At 41.2% G+C, this 18,401-nt stretch overlaps 1 protein-coding gene across 1 annotated transcript in view; it reads left to right on the forward strand.

Moving 5' to 3' along the window:
* mgat5b (alpha-1,6-mannosylglycoprotein 6-beta-N-acetylglucosaminyltransferase B) overlaps positions 1-18,401 on the forward strand; it is a 500,752-nt gene that overhangs the window by 412,052 nt on the left and 70,299 nt on the right. Inside the window, 1 exon segment of the mRNA XM_078401040.1 lies at positions 8,187-8,320. Coding sequence (XP_078257166.1) covers positions 8,187-8,320 — 134 coding nt within the window.

Raw genomic sequence — 18,401 nt, forward strand, 5'->3', positions numbered from 1 at the left:
CGTGTTTACCCCGCCTCCTAGCACGGTGCGTGCGGCGGTGGATGTAAGGCTGGGCCCGCACATCTACCGGGAGTTGATCGAGGAGCGATCGCTGGAAGAAACTTTGTCCGGGACCTGGACTGAAGAAGTCGACGACGGAGGGTCGGATCAACAGGAGGGTTCGGCGGTCGTAGACCAAAGTGGCTCGAAGAACACTACGATCTCCAGGTGCGCGACGACAGGCAGCCAAACACAACGGCGCGGCCATCTTTTTTCTGGTGTCATTATTACCTTCCAGATGAAAACTATGAAACAAGCTGGGGAACAGATTAATAGTTAATATATGAAATCATAGAGATGTATTAAATTCAACCTTGGTCTGATTGACAACCCTTCTGGAAAAAATATAAACAAAGTTTCATCAAATAAATTAATTAATTTCTTAAATTACATGCCTAAAAATTGTAAAACTAGAAACGTCTTTTGTTCTAACTCAAGTTTAGGGATTCATTCTATCATGTATAATTTAATGATGAAAATACATGAACACAGTTGTTAGTTGAAATACTTTGAGTACTATCAAATATCAGCCATTTTATGACACCCTTGTTTCCATTTATTAACAATGCACTATTTAGCCAAACTATATGAATTGAAGATGTGACAGCAGTTTTTGTTTATTTTTTAATTCAGCAAAACCTATATTTTAACCACTTTATCCGACTGGATGAAGTTTAGTGAAAATTTCATTTTAATAATCTATTGCTCATAGATTGAAAGAGTATCATATTCTCTAGCTGTCGCGCTCAGAGATGATGGATTTTGCATTCGGAGAAGCATCCATAATAGATTAATGAGAATACATCCAAGAGGAGAAATTGGATTCCCCGCTGGTAAATATGAACTGGAATCACAATATTACAAGAAATGTGCCAGTTTGATTCAGTGCAGGTTGTATCTGCAATTTATTATTACAGGGCGTGTATCTGTACTATATCACTCTATGACTCCAATTGCAGAATGAAATCAGAATGCTATGCAGCTGGGGTGAAAACTTACATATTTTAGTTTAGTTTAGTTTATTGTCATGTGTACCGAGGTACAGTGAATAGCTTTTTTGTTGCATGCAATCCTGTCAGCGGAAAGGCTATACATGATTACATTCAAGCCATCCACTGTGTACAGATAGAGGATAAAGGGAATAATGTTTAGTGCAACAAGATGTACACAAGGAAATGGAATGATGTACACAAGAAAATGATGCATTTGCCCTTACAGTCAGTAGACTTTGCTTGTTTTTATCGATTGTATTGGTAATTTGTTACTTGTCATCCTGCAGTTGCTCCAGCCTCTAGACACAGAGATTAGTTGGTGGTGGGCAGTGCTAATGTGCATAATTTAAGGAGATCCCATTCCATTGGACTTGATGCAGAGTGCTTGGAATTCCAGAGACGTGGGTTCAATCCTGACTACTGGTGTTGTCTGTACAGAGTTTGTACATTCTCCCTGTCACCACGTGGGTTTTCTCCGGGTGCCCTGGTTTCCTCTCACATTCCAAAGACGCCCACGTTTTTTGGGGGTTAATTGGCTTCTGTCAATTGTAAATTGTCTCTAATGTGTAGGATAGTACTCGTGTACAAGATGATCACTGGTCAGCGCGGACTCAATGGGCTGAAGGGCCTGTGTCCTTGCTGTATCTCTAAAGTAAAGTAACAGGAGACACAAGGAACTGCAGATGCTGGAATCTTGCGTAGAATGCAAAGTGCTGCAGTAATTCAGCAGATCAGGCAGCATCTCTGAATGATGTTTCGGGTCGGGTGCCTTCTTCAGATCATGAATGGGATTAGATGGTCACTCCATCGATGCAGAATAATCTGCCTTTCAAGTGCCCTCGTGACCACAATAATGAATGGTATTCTTCCAGCTGGAGACCACAATCAGCAATAATAATATTTTTGTATGTCGCAGGGAAAAAAACTATTTTTCGGCATAACTTTGACATAATATGAGTGGTACAAATGTAAGATATAGGAAAAGATGCCATTAGAGTGGAGGGAGTGCAGAGAAGACCTACAAGGATGTTGCCAGAATTGGAGGGCCTGAGCTGATGGGAGAGATTGGGCAGCCTAGGACTTTATTCCTTGGAGACTGAGGAGTGATATTATCGAGGTGTGTAAGATCATGAAGCCCATAGATGGGGTGAAGGCACAGTGTCTTTTACCCCAGGTAAGGGAATCAAGAACTAGAGGTAAAAGGTTTAAGGTGGGATGGGCAACATTTTCACAGAGGGTAGTGGGTATCTGGACCAAGCTGCCAGAGGAAGTAGTTGACACAGGTGCAAGACAACACTTAAAAGACACTTGGACTGGTACATGGATACATGGATAAGAAAGGTTTAGAGGGATATATGGGCTAAACATGGACAAACTTAGATGGAGCATCTTGGTTGACATGGATGAGTTGGTCCAAAGGGCCTGTTTCCAGTGCTGTATGACTTTTAAAACAAAACATGTTAAATAATAATAATTTTTAGATTTTATGAATTGAGAGGACAATTATCTCAGTATTAATAAATGAAAGATATATTCACGAAATGCTGATTATTTTTCCCTGTTTGTTGAAAATGTATGTCATTCATTAGAAAATGAGCCCAAGTGTTGTTATTCTTTTATTATTTGCTGTTCCTTAATTCCAAATGTTTCAAATACAAATTCAAACGAATTCAAATGGGGGCGGCACAGTGGCAGAGTTGCTGCCTTACGAAGCCGGAGATTCAGGTTTGATCCTGACTACGGCTGTTGTCTGTATAGAGTGAGTGTGTACATGAGTACATGACCGCGTGGGTTTTCTCCAGGTGCTCCAGTTTCCTGCCACATTCCAAAGACGTACAGGTTTGTAGGTTAATTGGCTTTAAATTGTAAACTGCTCCTAGTGTGTAGGATAGTGTTAGTGTAAGGGGTCGTCATGGACTCGGTGGGCCGAAGGGCCTGTTTCCATGCTGTATCTCTAAAAAATTATTAAACGTTACCACCATTTTATCACTGATAATCTAATGAGGCAAGTAGGTTTTCTTTATTTGTGTTCTATCTAAACCCATCTGCTTCTGTTGAGCTGATGGATGCGGTGTTAGCTAGCTATTATTCCAGGGACTCTGTAACTTTGCTGATAAACTGTACCTATGTAGTCCATAGAATATATTCATGAAAAGATTCACTGTGGAAGGAATAAAATATATTTTCTACTTATCAGCTGCCTATACTAATGCATTGACATTCCATCACTGAAAGATCGATCACAGGCATATTTTGAATAAACGCATTTGTAAAGTAAACATCTGCCAATGTTTGTTGCTGACTAAATTATTTTTTTAAACACGGTTTCCATTGCTGACTGCTAAGTAAGAGAAGGTAATTACTACCGTCCCAGTAAAAGAAGGATCATTAATCACTGTCTACAATCTAATGGTTTGATTTTTGTCTGTACTGTTAACACACAATCCCTTGCAAATCTCTCTATGTTTTGTTTTTCCTTTCCAATTCCTTCACTGTTCTCTATTTCGAAGGACAAAAGCCCTGATGAATGGAACTTTTTTCTCTTGCACCTAATCATTTGTCATGTAGTCCTCCAGTACAAATCTCAAGCATTGTGTTAGAGACTGCATAGACACCCTTCTTAACTATCAAGCACCTTATTTTAAAGATCAGTATTTTCCATATGTCGACCTGGTAATACATATACATAGATACCAGTCAAACGCAGACAAATGGATTATTCCTCTAAACCTTTCCTATCCATGTACCTGTCCAAATATATTTTAATTGTTGTTCTTCTGCAAGCTTCGCACACTTTCCAGTGCTTCTAAAACCATTGGTAGACTAATTGTATCCACTAGTTTTGCAATAGGAAATTATTTTCATATGCAGCTGAAACCTATTCCCTATAGTTCTTAAAAAGACACAAAGTGCTGGAGTAACTCAACAGGTCAGGCAACATCTCTGGAGAAAATAGTTTGGGGTTGGGACTCGTCTTCAGACTGCCTGGCCTGCTGAGTTTACTCCAGCACTCTGTTTATGTTTTGTGTAAACCAGCATGTGCAGTTCCTTGTTTCTACCCTCTAGTTCTTAATTCTTCCTATCCTAGGAAAAAGCCTACATCACTGGAAGGATGGCTATCCCAAGGATTTGTGTATTCTTCCTGCCTTTAGCTCTCTTCCAAGAAATGATTTCTGGGTGTCTGGTCTAGAGAACATCTGAGATCTTCCCAATGCAATATATTGCATGATTGTGGATGTTTCCTGCAGCAGTCTGGATCAACCCAGGCACATTGTCTGAAGAAGGTCCTGACCTGAAACATCGTCTCTCCATTCCCTCCTTAGATGCTGGCCTGCCCGTTGAGTGTAGAGATACAATGCAGAAACAGGCCCTTGGGCCCACGAAGTCCGTGCCAAACAGCGATCATCCAGTACACTAGCACTATCCTACAAACTAGGAACAACCAATAAACATACCAACCTGTACATCTTTGGAGTGTGGGTGGAAACCGGAGCACCCGAAGAAAACCCATGTGGTCAAAGGGAGAGCGTACAAACTCCATACAGATATCATCCGTAGTCAGGATCGAACCCGAGTTTCCGGTGCTGTAAGGAAGCAACTCTACCACTGCGCTGCCCCACAGAGTTCCTCCACCACTTTGTGTTTTGATCATTGAAAACAATGACTGCTGTAACTTTCATTGTTTCATTGTCAGTACATATGACAATGAAACACTTTTGACTCTTACCTTTAACTCTGGCCTAGTTCTGGCCTCTCAATTCTGTCATCACACTGATCAATCTGTGCCTTAAAAATATCCATTGACTTGGCCTCCACAGCCTCTGTGGCAATGAATTCTACAGATTCACCACCCTCTGATAAATAAATTCCTCCTCGTCTCCTTCCTAAAGGTACGCCCTGTTATTCTGAGGCTATAGACTCTGGTCCTAGACTCTCTCACTAGTGGAAACATCCTCTCCAGTTCCCCTCAATCCAGGCCTTTCACTATTCATGTGAGGAAACTGGAGCACCCAGAGGAAACCCACGAGGTCACGAGGAGAACATGCAAACTCCACACAGACAGCACCTGAGGTCAGGATCGAACTGGGTCTCGGGTGTTGTGAGGCAGCTGCTCAACCAGCTCCATATTTACCTGTCACGCTGAAGGGTGAAAGCTAAAAATCTGCAAGATGGTGCCGGAATGTGGCAACTCTATGCGTCTTGTTCCAGAAGAGGATTTATTGTACTCATGTAGACTATGATTTAACTGGATGGCATGCAGAACAAGCATTTCACTGTCTCTGTCTACACTTAACCAAAAACCAACTAACTAACTAACTTCTTCTCTAAATGGGTAGTCATGCAGAAAAATGCCAAATAGAAACGTCCTACCTGCAAGACATTGCATGACTGCACTTAAAGAACTGCATTAATGTTAACTTTAGAAGGATGAGGGGGGATCTTATTGAAACATATAAGATAATTAGGGGATTGGACACATTAGAGGCAGGAAACATGTTCCCAATGTTGGGGGAGTCCAGAACAAGGGGCCACAATTTAAGAATAAGGGGTAGGCCATTTAGAACGGAGATGAGGAAGAACTTTTTCAGTCAGAGAGTGGTGAAGGTGTGGAATTCTCTGCCTCAGAAGGCAGTGGAGGCCAGTTCGTTGGATGCTTTCAAGAGAGAGCTGGATAGAGCTCTTAAGGATAGCGGAGTGAGGGGGTATGGGGAGAAGGCAGGAACGGGGTACTGATTGAGAGTGATCAGCCATGATCGCATTGAATGGCGGTGCTGGCTCGAAGGGCTGAATGGCCTACTCCTGCACCTATTGTCTATTGTCTAAACTAGGAGCCCCAGAATAAAATTATATACCTTTAGAAAGAAGGTGAGGAGAAATGTCTTCTGTCAGAGGGTGGTGAATCTGTGGAATTCATTGCCACAAACGACTGTGGAGGGCAAGTCATTGGGTATTTTTAAGGTGGAAATTGGCAGCTTATTGATTAGTTTGGATGTCAGGAGTTATGGGGAGAAAGCAGTAGGATGGGGTTGAGAGGGAAAGATAGATTAGCCATGATTGAATGGTGGGGTAGACTCGATGGGCCGAGTGGACTAATTCTGCTCCTATAACTGATCAACTTATGACTTAAAACCTCTTACAGTCCGACAGGTGCATTTTTTTCAGGAATGATCGTTGCAAAAAGTCAAAGAAGCTACTGGGCTGCTGCTGTACTTCTAATCTTAAAACAATTATTTCCACAGCAGACTGCAGGAAAGTAGAGGATTCAAGATCAATCAGGCGTAAAAGGAAATGTTACTATGCTCAGTGGATTTATCCTCTCTTTATTTATATGATTGAACAATGAGTGAGAACAGTAAGTCATTTTGCAGTTGAATTGTCAGACTTATTCTCTGGGCACCAGTTGCTGTCATTTGTGCTTCAATAATAAGTAAAAAGCAATCCTTTATATTCTGGGGAAAGTTTAGTGAGTTCACATCTGCACCTCTGCTATTTAACGGCTAATTCACTGTTTGAGGTTCTTGTTTAAATCGGACAGAACTGAATGACACATGCAGAATTTGCAGAAAAGGCCCCTGGATAGGTGGTGCTGTGGCACAGCACTAGAGCTGCTGCCTCACAGCATCAGAGACCCAGGATCAATCCCCACTTCAGGTGCTGTCATGTTCTTCATGTGACCGGGTGGATTTTCTCCAGGTGCTTAGGTTTCCTCCCACATTCCAAAGACATGCAGGTTTGTTGGCTAATTGGCTTCTGTATCCCAGTGTGTAGGATAGAACCAGGGGCCACAGTCTAAGAATAAAGGGGAGACCATTAAAAACGGAGATGAGAAAGAACTTTTTCACTCAGAGAGTTGTGAATTTGTGGAATTCTCTGCCACAGAAGGCAGTAGAAGCCAATTCACTGGATGCATTTAAAAGAGAGTTAGATAGAGCTCTAGGGGCAAACAGAATAAAGGGATATGGGGAGAAGGCAGACAAGGGTTACTGATTGTGGATGATCAGCCATGATCACAATGAATGGCATTGCTGGCTCGAAGGGCCAAATGGCCTCCTCCTGCACCTATTTTCTGTGTTTCTGTGTTTCTATTAACCAATGTACCAGTGATCCACGGTTTCTATTAACCAGTGTACCAGTGATCCAGACTTGGAGGGCATCTACAACACACGATGCCTCAGAAAAGCCACCAGCATCCACAAAGACTCTTCACACCCCTGCAACAGTCTGTTCGAACTCCTTCCATCGGGCAGACGATACAAGGCCTTCTACGCCCGCACCTCCAGACTCAGGAACAGCTTCATCCCCAGGGCCATAGCTGCTATGAACCGGTCCTGCTGAGCCGGATGGCCACAACGTATAGATCAACTTGCACTTTACCCTGTCTAAAAACTGTTACAATTGTTTCGTTTTGTTGGGTTGCTGTTAATTACTTAAATTATTGCATCGTATGGGAGGCGCATTCCCAATCTCGTTGTACCCCTGGGTACAATGACAATAAAGATATATTGTATTGTATTGTATTGTATTGTGTGTATTCGGTTGACCAAAGTTTCCCCGCTGAATCCTTAAACTAAAATAAATAAAAATAAGCTGGATCAATGATATTTGACAATGATGTTAATTTTGCCGGTGATGTTATCATGCAATATGAGAGGACACCCAGATCTGTATAGCTTGATTCTTACAAGATTTTATTAATTGTACATGTGGCATTCCATACACACTGAATCAATCAAGAGAATCTGTGAAATGAAAGGAATTTGATTTAATCAATCTTCTGCCGATGTACAACCATGAAGGAAGATTATTGTTGGACTTTATAGGAGTTTTATGCAGCTTTACAGTACTTTGGTTAAGCCACATTTGGAGTATTGTGTGCAGATCTGTTCACCCCATTACAGGAAGAGTGTGAAGGTTTCGGAAAAGGTGCAGCAGGGGTTTACCAGAATGCTGCCTACAATAAAGGGTATTTGGCCTCTGTAAATTGACCCCAATGTGTTTGGAGTGAAAGGGAAAGTGGGATAACCTAAAACTCATGTGAACGCGTGATCGATGGTCAGAGTGGACTCGATGGGCCGAAAAGCCTGTTTCCATGCAGCACCTCTGTATCTGTATCCGTACAGCATAGGATTTTCATACTTCTGTTTTGATTTTCAGGTGCCGGATTAGAGTGATCGACACTTTTGGCACGGAGCCGGCTTACAACTTTGACGATTATGCAAACCTCCGCGGTTATCGAACAAACTGGGGCCACTGGAATCTGAACCCAAAACAATATATGACCATGTTTCGTAAGTAGTTACTAGATTAATGCCTCAAAAAAAATTCAACTCTTGAGTTGAACACTCTTGTGTTCTTGAGCTTAGTTTATTGTCACGTGTACCAAGGTACAGTGAAAAGATTTTGTTGCGTGCTATCCAGTCAGCGGAAATGATTACAATCGAGCCATCCACAGTGTACGGATGCATGATAAAGGGAACATAGTGCAAGCGGTATTAGCACAGATCAGTATGATGATTGACCAGTGTACAGTGTACGACCACAGTGTACGGATACTACCCACAGTGTACAGTTACAATCCACAGTGTACAGTTACAATCCACAGTGTACAGTTACGATCCACAGTGTACAGTTACGATCCACAGTGTACAGTTACACTGTGATTGCTATGTCTGACCAATAGAACTCCTGCAGTTATTGCAGCAGTTCAGTTAGAATCTTTTCTAAATTTACTTTCTCTTTCATTTTAAATTTACCTATCACTTGCAAGGTTTTGTTCCGCCCTCACTCCTCTTTTCCAGCTATCTCCCCCCCTACTCCAATCTGAAGTGTCCCGACACAAAATGGTGTCAGTCCAATCCCTCCAAGATGTTGCTTGACCTGTTCAATTCCTCCAGCACTTTGTCTTTTGTTCTGAAGTTGTTTTATCATCAGTTGCTGTATCATGATGAAAACTGTGGCTTGTTTAAACACATTTAATGAATTAAAATCATAGATACATTCATATATTATCTAAGTTATCTTTTAGTAAACAAAGACAAGGCAAAGTCATTTATGTATTAACAAAACCAAATACTTGGCCCAGCTTGTGAAATCGGCACATTGGCACAGCTGGTAGAGCAGCTAACTAACACTGCCAGAGACCCAGGTTCGATCCTGACTGTGGGTGCCGTTGGTGTGGAGTTTGCATGTTCTCCCTGTGGACTTCCTCCGGGGGCTCCAGTTTCCTCCCACAACCCAAAGACGAGCAACTTTATAGGTTAATTGGCTCTCTGTATGTAGTATGTAAGGAATGGATGGTAAGTGGAATAAGTGGTATAGTCTTTTCTTTCACTGGATAACATGCAAACAAAAACCTTTCACTGTACCTTGGTATTCGTGACAATAATAAACTAAACTAAACTAAACACTGCCTGTGTGGACTTTGCACGTTCTCCCTGTGACCATGCAGGTTTCCCCAGGTGTTACAATTTCCTCCCACATATATAAGAAGGATATAAAATTATGAGAGGCATAAGTAAGGTAGACAGTGAGAACTTTTATCCCAGGGTGGAATTGCTTAAGATGAGAGGACTTGGCCTTAAGGCGAGAGGGACAAAGTTGAAGGGAGCTTGTGGGGGATGTTTTATACACAGAGCGTGGTGGGTGCCTGGAATGCGCTGCCAAGAATGGGTGGTGGAGGCAGATAAGATAATGACATTAAAGAGGATTTTAGATAGGCACATGGAAATGCTGAGAATGGAGGGATTCAGGTTCAGGTTCAGGGAGAGGAGATTATTAAAAATGTTTCAAGGAGTGTTTAAGTATCATATGTAGTGACAGTGGAATAATAAAATTCATACTTGCAGCAGCATAACGGGCCAGTAAACACAGTTCACATAGAATATATATAACAAAGAAATATTCAATAAATTCAGGGGAGAGGTTTATGAGGCAAGTTTTCTTTGCACAGAAGGTGGTAGCTGCCAGGGGCTGTGGTAGAACCAGATGCCATAACAATGATTAAGAAGCATTTAGGCAGACACTTGAACAGGCAGGGAATGGAGGTATATCTTCATAAATTCGAGGAATAGAATTCGGCCATTCGGCCCATCAAGTCTACTCCGCCACTCAATCATGGACCTTATGCAGGCAGATAGGAGTAGTTTAGATTGGCATTATGGTCAGTGCAGATATTGTGGACAAAGGACCTGTTCCTGTGTTAGACTGTTCTATCTCCTTTCATCTTGTAACAGATCTTCATGTATCATTAAAAAGAAGGGTTATCTACAAAACGGACAGAAAATTACTTTTTTTGATTGAAGGGTTGCATGAAGGTCATCAGGCAACAAAAAGGCAGGTTTAGAAAAAAGGGGAGGTTACAACAATGTAATTCTGTGTAAATTAAGCAAGGCAATCCATTGTGAGGAAATGTTTGGCATTTTATTATTTTATATTCTTCCACAAGGGAGCTTTGAATCATTTGAAATGTGAATTTAACAGAGAAATATCCATTACATATTGTTCGTGATGTAAATTAAACCAGGTTACCACTCCACTCTTTTATACTTAATTTCACCTGACTCCGAGGGTCTCCTAAAGGATCTCGACCTGAAACATCACCTGTTCCTTTTCTCCTGAGATGCTGCCTGACCTGCTGAGTTATTCCAGCAGTTTGTGTCTATCTTCAGTGTAAACCAGCATCCCTTCCTACTCAATTAAATATAACTCAACATGCTTATGGAAAGCAAAAACATTAAGACACTAGCATAGAAATTGGATCACATGGTGCCCATTTTTTTGGGTAATACATTAAACAGTACAGCACTGGAACAAGCCCTTGAGCCCGCAACATCTGTACCAAAATGATGCCAGGTTAAACTAACACAAAATTGCAGCGAGTTGTGGATGTTCAATACACAGACCAGACTCACCACGATTAACTCCACCTATACTTCTTGTTGCCTCAGAAAAGCAGCCAACATAATCAAAGTCCTTTCTCACCCCGTTCATTCCTACTTTATCCCATTTCCATCAGGCAGAAGATACAACAGATGACGCACTGTGGGCCAAATCATTACCTTTAGGTTTAAGTTTATTATTGTCACGCGTACCGAGGTACAATGAAAAGTGAAAAACTTTGTTTTGCATACTATCCAAACAGATGGGATATACTATACATAAATACAATCAAGTCAAACTCAAGTATATTTGGACCCCTTTTAAGAATGACGAGGAGAGTGATGGAGTTCAGCATAAGGTTTTGTGAAATATTATTTTTTTAAGTTATGGAATTAGACTTTATTCAAAATCCTGCCAGTACGCAATTGAGAGCATGTTTACTTGGTCTTTCTTTACAAAAAGTGCCACTGAAATAGGCATTCATTTGGAACTGCTTGTTTTAATCTTCCCTTCAAAGCTTTTCAGTAGTTGATACATTTAATGTGACAGGTGACTGTTGTTGTACAATTGTTGCATTCTCATCACTCTGAAAACTTTATTTTCAGTTTCAGTGAAAAAAAAATTGTTTGAATTTCGTTGTTGTATTCATTACACCTTTCTTTGGAAGATGCTTTTCCATGGCAACAGTATCAACATAAGATATCTCTTGGAAATATATTTTCTAACAAGATCCAGGATAAGGTCTAAATTGGTGGAGATTCTGGCAGACATGTCTCGGGTGATACATATTCACAAGGCCCCAATTACAACATAGTAATTCATCTCTGCAGATCAAATCATGCTTATTGTTAGATCAATTGACATAACCAGTAGCTCTATAACTTTCTTCCAAGATGATACCTTTGGCAGGTTTATTTCTACTTTTGACTTAAAATTCTGCATATTTATCTTTTGTATTTCATCCTTATCAACTGATGCCTTGAGTTTGATATGATTATTTTCTCAGTCTCTCTGTTTTATTGTTTTCACCTTGGCTGTTTTTACACCTTTAATTTTTCTCTCCACTATCATTTTGCTGTATCATTAGCACTTTCACTGTTCATGGTTAACTCAATATAACTGGCCATTGAAGAATATTTTCATATTGGAAGTGGATATTGGAATCAATTGGAAAGCCATTAATTTTCATTTGCACTGCATGGGAATGTATAAATGCTGTACCATCTTCATGGATTTAAAAAACTATGTTAATTGCTTTCTACTTTAAGCTAGATTTGTCAGAATGGTTTTATTTACTGAAGCCACCAGCAGCATATATCTTTACTAACTTCACCTGTACAGGGGAAAATCAAAATAAAATAAATAATTAGCATTTTTTAACTTTCAAGGCTTATATCTGTAACTATATTGATTTAAGGACAGTTTTTACCATCTTCAAGTGATAATTTTAGTTATCACTTACAACTTGAAAATTGGCCCTTCGGCCCACTGAATTCATGCCGACCATTCACACTAGTTCGATGTTATCCCACTTTCTCATCTACTCCCTACACATTTGGGACAATTAACCTACATATTTGCACGTCTTTGGGATGTGGGAGGAAACTGGAGCACTTTGAGGAACAATAATGCAGTCACAGCAACAAGGTGCAAACTCCACACAGACAGCATCTGAGGTCAGGAACAAACCTGGGTCTCTGGCGCTATGAGGCAGCAGCTCTCCCATTGTGCCAACCTAATCAAAAACTCATCTTCCATAACAACCAATGGATTGAAAGACACTCCTATTTAATTGTTAAAGCAGTGTAATGGCCTTGGAGCTGTTGGTGAACCACTCGGTCAGAGGCCTCTTATAGCCACACAATAACTTCTTAATAGCCAAGCCTGGGTGCTGAACTTTTCCTCAACAACCATAACATAAGTCCGAAATTCAGCACATGATTAGGTCATCACTGGCAGAGCACGTTTCAGACGCGCATCTCTGTCCATAAACTAAAGTCAAGCATCAGTGTAAAACGCATTAACATTATTGAGTCTTGATGTTGATTTTCAAAATGGGTCCTTGTTGAAGGGTGTATACTGATCATATTATTCAGATACATCCCATGGAAGAGTAGAAACAAGGAACTGCAGATGCTGGTCTACTGTCTGTAGATGGGTCCTGACCTGAAACATTGCTTATCCATGTTCTCCTGAGATGCTGCCTGTCCCACCGAGTTACACCAGCCCTTTGCATCTCTGCTTTACAGTGTGGATAAGACACATCCCTTAAATAATATAATAATTGAAATTATTCAAACCAAATGATTCAGCTATTTCATATTGTTGGCTTCTTTACTATCTCCACCAGCATTTACCTATTTAAACAATCATATAGCTATTTTTATTCTATGATGTTTAATACTGTTATTTATGGTTACAGACTTACATTAAATATAAAATAACAGCCTATAAATGCATCTGAGAAATATAATTACTAACTGAGGTATTGAAAGCAGTACCAGAGGAAAATGTCTGGTGTAATGAAAGTAGAAATATTGTCTCATGTTCAGTAGGTCCTGCATGCAGCAATACACAAAGTACTGGAAGAACTCAGCAGGTCAGGCATCATCTGTGAGGGGAAAGGACTGGCTATGTATTGAGGGTAGTTGTTCTAGGATGCCAGAACTAACTGCTGAGCCTTCCCGAGGTGTCGTGGGCCTAACTCAATGAAACCCCGTATAGACAGCACCTGATATCAGGATGGAACCCGGTTCTCTGGCGCTGCAAGGCAGCAACCCTACTGCTGCGCCATTATACCTGGTGGGTGTGGGGCCAAGTCTGGCAGGTGATAGTTCAATACAAAGTGCTGGGCTCGATACCCAGCGGGTCAGGTGACATCTCTGATGGACGCTGCCTGACCCACTGAGTTCCTCCAGCCACTTTATGCCCTTTTTTATAGACCGGCGTCTGCAGTTCCTTGTTTCTATTGATAGCTGGATACAGGTGAGCGGGGTTTGATTGGTAGATGGGTGAACAAAGGCCTAGGATGAAATGGAGACTGTAGCGGCCAGCTTCTTGTCTATCAATTAGATCCCAAGCTGCCACTTGCATACACCGGGTGAGCGATAAGCTTAATGACTTGAGCAAATATAAATAACAGAGACCCTCCTTGACGTTTGAATAGTTAGTCCTCTTTATTTGAAGGTGCAATAAACATATTGGCATATCTCTTGTCATCGACTGGTTATTGATTTGCTAGGTAAAATTCCATATCTTACCACTGTCTATGCGATCGATACGAACTGCCAGATATAACTTCGGCGGAATCCGTATTAATCTTCTTGTCAATAAAATTTACAACCGATTACATCTTGGCCAATGAATCTTTTGGCGGAGCCTTTGGCTGAACCTCTGTCAGCACCTCCGGCTCACACACACTCTCCCAGCACGTACCCAACTGCCCCCACTCTAGCTCTGCCCAGCCCCTACGTAAGCATCGCATTAACTCTATAGTGTCCAAACTACAGCAGGATACAAGTTAATAATAATAATATGCAAAAATAACTAATAAATGCAAAATGGCTCCTACAGAGACAAAATGGCATCAGATAAGGAGAGAAGAGAAGTGAAATGTAAAGTCACAGAGAGTGATATGGGTGGATGGGCTGGTGGAGTAGGAGGGGGAATGTGTATTCAGTTTGCTTCTGATTTCTAGAGCTCATCACATTGTGATCACGAGTTCTGTTTGTATCAGGTTTGGCCACTTACACTTGCCATTCCTCTCCTCACTTTATTGAGAGCTATTCATATTAATTCTGCTTTCCAACATCTGGCCCTCAGCTCACCATGCATTCACTCTTTAGTTTAGTTTAGTTCAGAGGTACAGCACAGAAATAGGCCCTTCGGCCCATCAGGTCCACGCTGACCAACGATCACTCTCTACACTACCTACACACAATGGGTCATAAGGTCATAAGTGATAGGAGTAGAATTAGCCCATTCGGCCCATCAAGTCTACTCCACCATACAATCATGGCTGATCTATCTCTCCCTCCTAACCCCATTATCCTGCCTTCTCCCCATAACCTCTGACACCTGTACTAATCAAAATCTATCTATCTCTGCCTTAAATATATCCACTGACTTTGCCTCCACAGCCCTCTGTAGTAATGAGTTCCACAGATTAACTATCCTCTGACTAAAGAAGTTCCTCCTCACCTCCTTTCTAAAAGAGTGCCCTTTAATTCTGAGGCTATGATTGCTGGTCCTAGACTCCCCCACCAGCAGAGTTCTTTGCTGTCTGTACGGGGTTTGTACGTTCTTCCCGCGACCGCACGTGTTTCCTCCGGGTGCACCGGTTTCCTCCCACACACCAAATACGTGCAAGTCTGTAGGTTAAGTGGCTTCAGCAAAAATTGCAAATTGTCCCTAGTATGTGGTGACAGATTCACCACCCTCTGACTAAAGAAATTTCGCCTCATCTCCTTCCTAAAAGAACATCCTTTAATTCTGAGGCTATGACTTAAGTCCTAGACTCTCCCACAAGTGGACACATTCTCTCCACATCCGCTCTATCCAAGCCTTTCACTATTCTGTATGTTTCAATGAGGTCCCCCCTCATTCTTCTAACGCCAGTGAGTTGAGGCCCAGTGCCAATAAACGCTCATAGTAGGTTTACCTACTCATTCCTGGGATCATTCTTGTAAATATAGGAACAATTTTACAACTTATCGAAACCAATTAACCTACAAACCAGTGTGTCTTTGGAAGGAAACCGGAACACCCAGAGAAAACCCACGCGGTCACAGGGAAAACGTACAAACTCCGTACAGACAGCACCCGTAGTCAGGAACGAACTCAGGACTCTGGTGCTGTGGGCAGCAACTCTACAGCTGTGCTACTGTGGTGCCCCGCTCCTCTTTAAATTTGAAATGGGTTAAATCTGAAAGACTGAGTTTGTATCAAAGTATCGTAGCATCTGTCAAGACTTTGATGCTTAAGTCACTCTTGGCTGATTTGAACACAAAATCTTCAGACCGAGGCAAGAATGATACCAATTAAGTCACAGCTGATGGGCTTTTAGTTTCTGTTGAAGTGAACATTCACCTCAGCACTAAAATGCATTCAATAAGTCTCCCTTAATCTGTGATATTAACAGTAATTTGAAAGCATTGCATTAAACAGTCATTCACGTGAATAACTTTTATAGTGCACTGTAAAACATATTAATAACCATCCCCATAAACATTAGAATCTGTGTTATAAATCATACATGAATTCTCCAAGACAGTAAAAGGTAAAAGACTGTGCAAAAATAAAACAGGGTGTTAGTGCCAACAAAAATAAAACAAGTTCATGGTGGATAATAGCACGACACAGTGGCACAGTGGTGGAGTTGCTGCCTCACAGCGCCATGGACCTGGGTTCGATCCTGACCTTGGATGCTGACTGACACAGACAATACACAATATTATAAATTATAAATGAATACTGCAAGACTTTAAAGGAAAAAAGACTGTGCAAAAATAAGACACGGTATTGGCGTGAAACACAGGATCTGATGGGTGCAGAAAAGTATCTGTTCACTGATCATTCATTGCTTTCAATATCCTCGTCTTTGTTTATTAGTTTCTCCAAAGCTTTGCTCCATGAACTCGTATGTGTACTCACCACTCTTCTTGCTGATGTACTGTGCATTTTGTCTCATCACTGTTCCAGTCACTTGCATAGAGAGGCCCTGCAAAACCCATGTGTTCCACTGTGTCTGCCAACAATCCTTCCAAAGTGTGGCTTCAAACTATGAAAATATTTTTGATGTTTTGGTCCCTGTAAAGTGTTATCTGTTTTGTTTTTTTCTGTCGATGTGTATAAACAAATGAGTCCTTTAAAAAAATAATTCATGAATTTAACTGCTGCAAGTAAAAATTTCATTGTTCCGTTTCGGTACATTAAGCTTTAGACGTTAGAAATACAGCACGGCAACAGGCCCTCAACACACCGAGTCCGCGTCGACCAGTGATCACCCCGTACACTTGCGCTATCCTACACACTAGGGACAATTTACAGTTATGCCAACGCCAATTAACCTACAAAACCTGTATGTCTTTGGAGTACGGAAGAAAACCAGAGCACCCGGAGAAAACATTGTGTCGCCTTCCATATGATAATAAAACACTTTTGACTCTTGAATTTACATTATTAAGCATAAGAGATGAACAGAAGTTTGCCAACACATACTTAACCCTACCTCGACAACAGACCACACTTGCACTACCATGGACGTTTTTTTTCTAATTGTGTTTTGCACTAATGTCTTGTTTTTTTTGCACAGTACTTTTTCTTTTATTGTCATGCAGAATTTATATATCTTTATGTTTTTGTGTGTTAAGTGCGTCTCTATGCCTGAGATGCTGCTGCAAGCAAGATTTTCATTGTTAGACACAAAGTGCTGATGTAACTCAGCAGGTCAGTCAGCATCTCTGGAGAAAAAGGATAGGTGACGTTTTGAGCCGGGACCCTTCTTCAGACCCCTAATTTCAGTCTGAAGAAGGGTCCTGACCTGATCTTATAGAGGTGTATAAAATCATGAGAGGAATAGATTGGGTTGAGACATAGATTCTCTTGCTCAGAGTAAGGGAATTGAGAACCAGAGGACACGGGTTTAAGGTGAAGGAGGAAAGATTTTACAGGAATCTGAGGGGTAACTTTTTCACATAAAGGGTGGTGTGTGAATGGAACCATCTGCCGGAGGAGTCAGCTGAGGCAGGGACTATTGCAACATTTAAGAAGCAATTAGACAGGTACACAGATAAGACAGGTTTAGAGGGATAGGGGCCCATTGCAGGCAAATGGGACTAGTGTAGATATGCCATGTTGGTCGGTGTAGGCAAGTTGGGCCGAAGGGCCTATTTCCACACAGTATGACTCTATTTTGATTGTGCTTGTACCGCACTGTATTTGTGCACATGAACCACTCAGTGTCCCATGCCTACTCTACCATTCATAAAAATCAAGCCAAATCGCATTGCCACTCTCACGCTAACCCCAACTTCAGGCTGCATATCACGTTAACTCATCAAAGACCCACGTTTCTCTAATCACATTCTCTTTGCACTCCTAAAATTGGGAAAAATGTATAGAGACCTGAATAGAATAGTGCTAGTGTGCGGGGATGCTGGTCAGTGCGGAATCAGTGGGCCAAAGGGCCTGTTTCCACGTTGTATCTCTAAACCAAACTAAACTAAACTAAAAGAAAATCCAACTCTGTCATACTAAGTGAAGTGCAAAAATGCATTTGGAGAATAAAAGGCAAATCAAAAGTTTTCTTTTCTGCATCAGCAATCTGATATTCGGACTACAATTGTGTTACTAGGTCTGCCAGCATTATCATCCCATTGTAAATCAGATTTTAAAACTGGAAAAGTGATTTGACCTGATCTCTGCCAATGGAAAGCACAATGCACCTAGAGAACAGTTCAAGGAGAGAAAACAAAGATATTTTCAGAAACT

The sequence above is a fragment of the Rhinoraja longicauda genome, chromosome 6 (genome assembly GCF_053455715.1).
Source record: "Rhinoraja longicauda isolate Sanriku21f chromosome 6, sRhiLon1.1, whole genome shotgun sequence".
Lineage (NCBI taxonomy): Eukaryota > Metazoa > Chordata > Chondrichthyes > Rajiformes > Arhynchobatidae > Rhinoraja > Rhinoraja longicauda.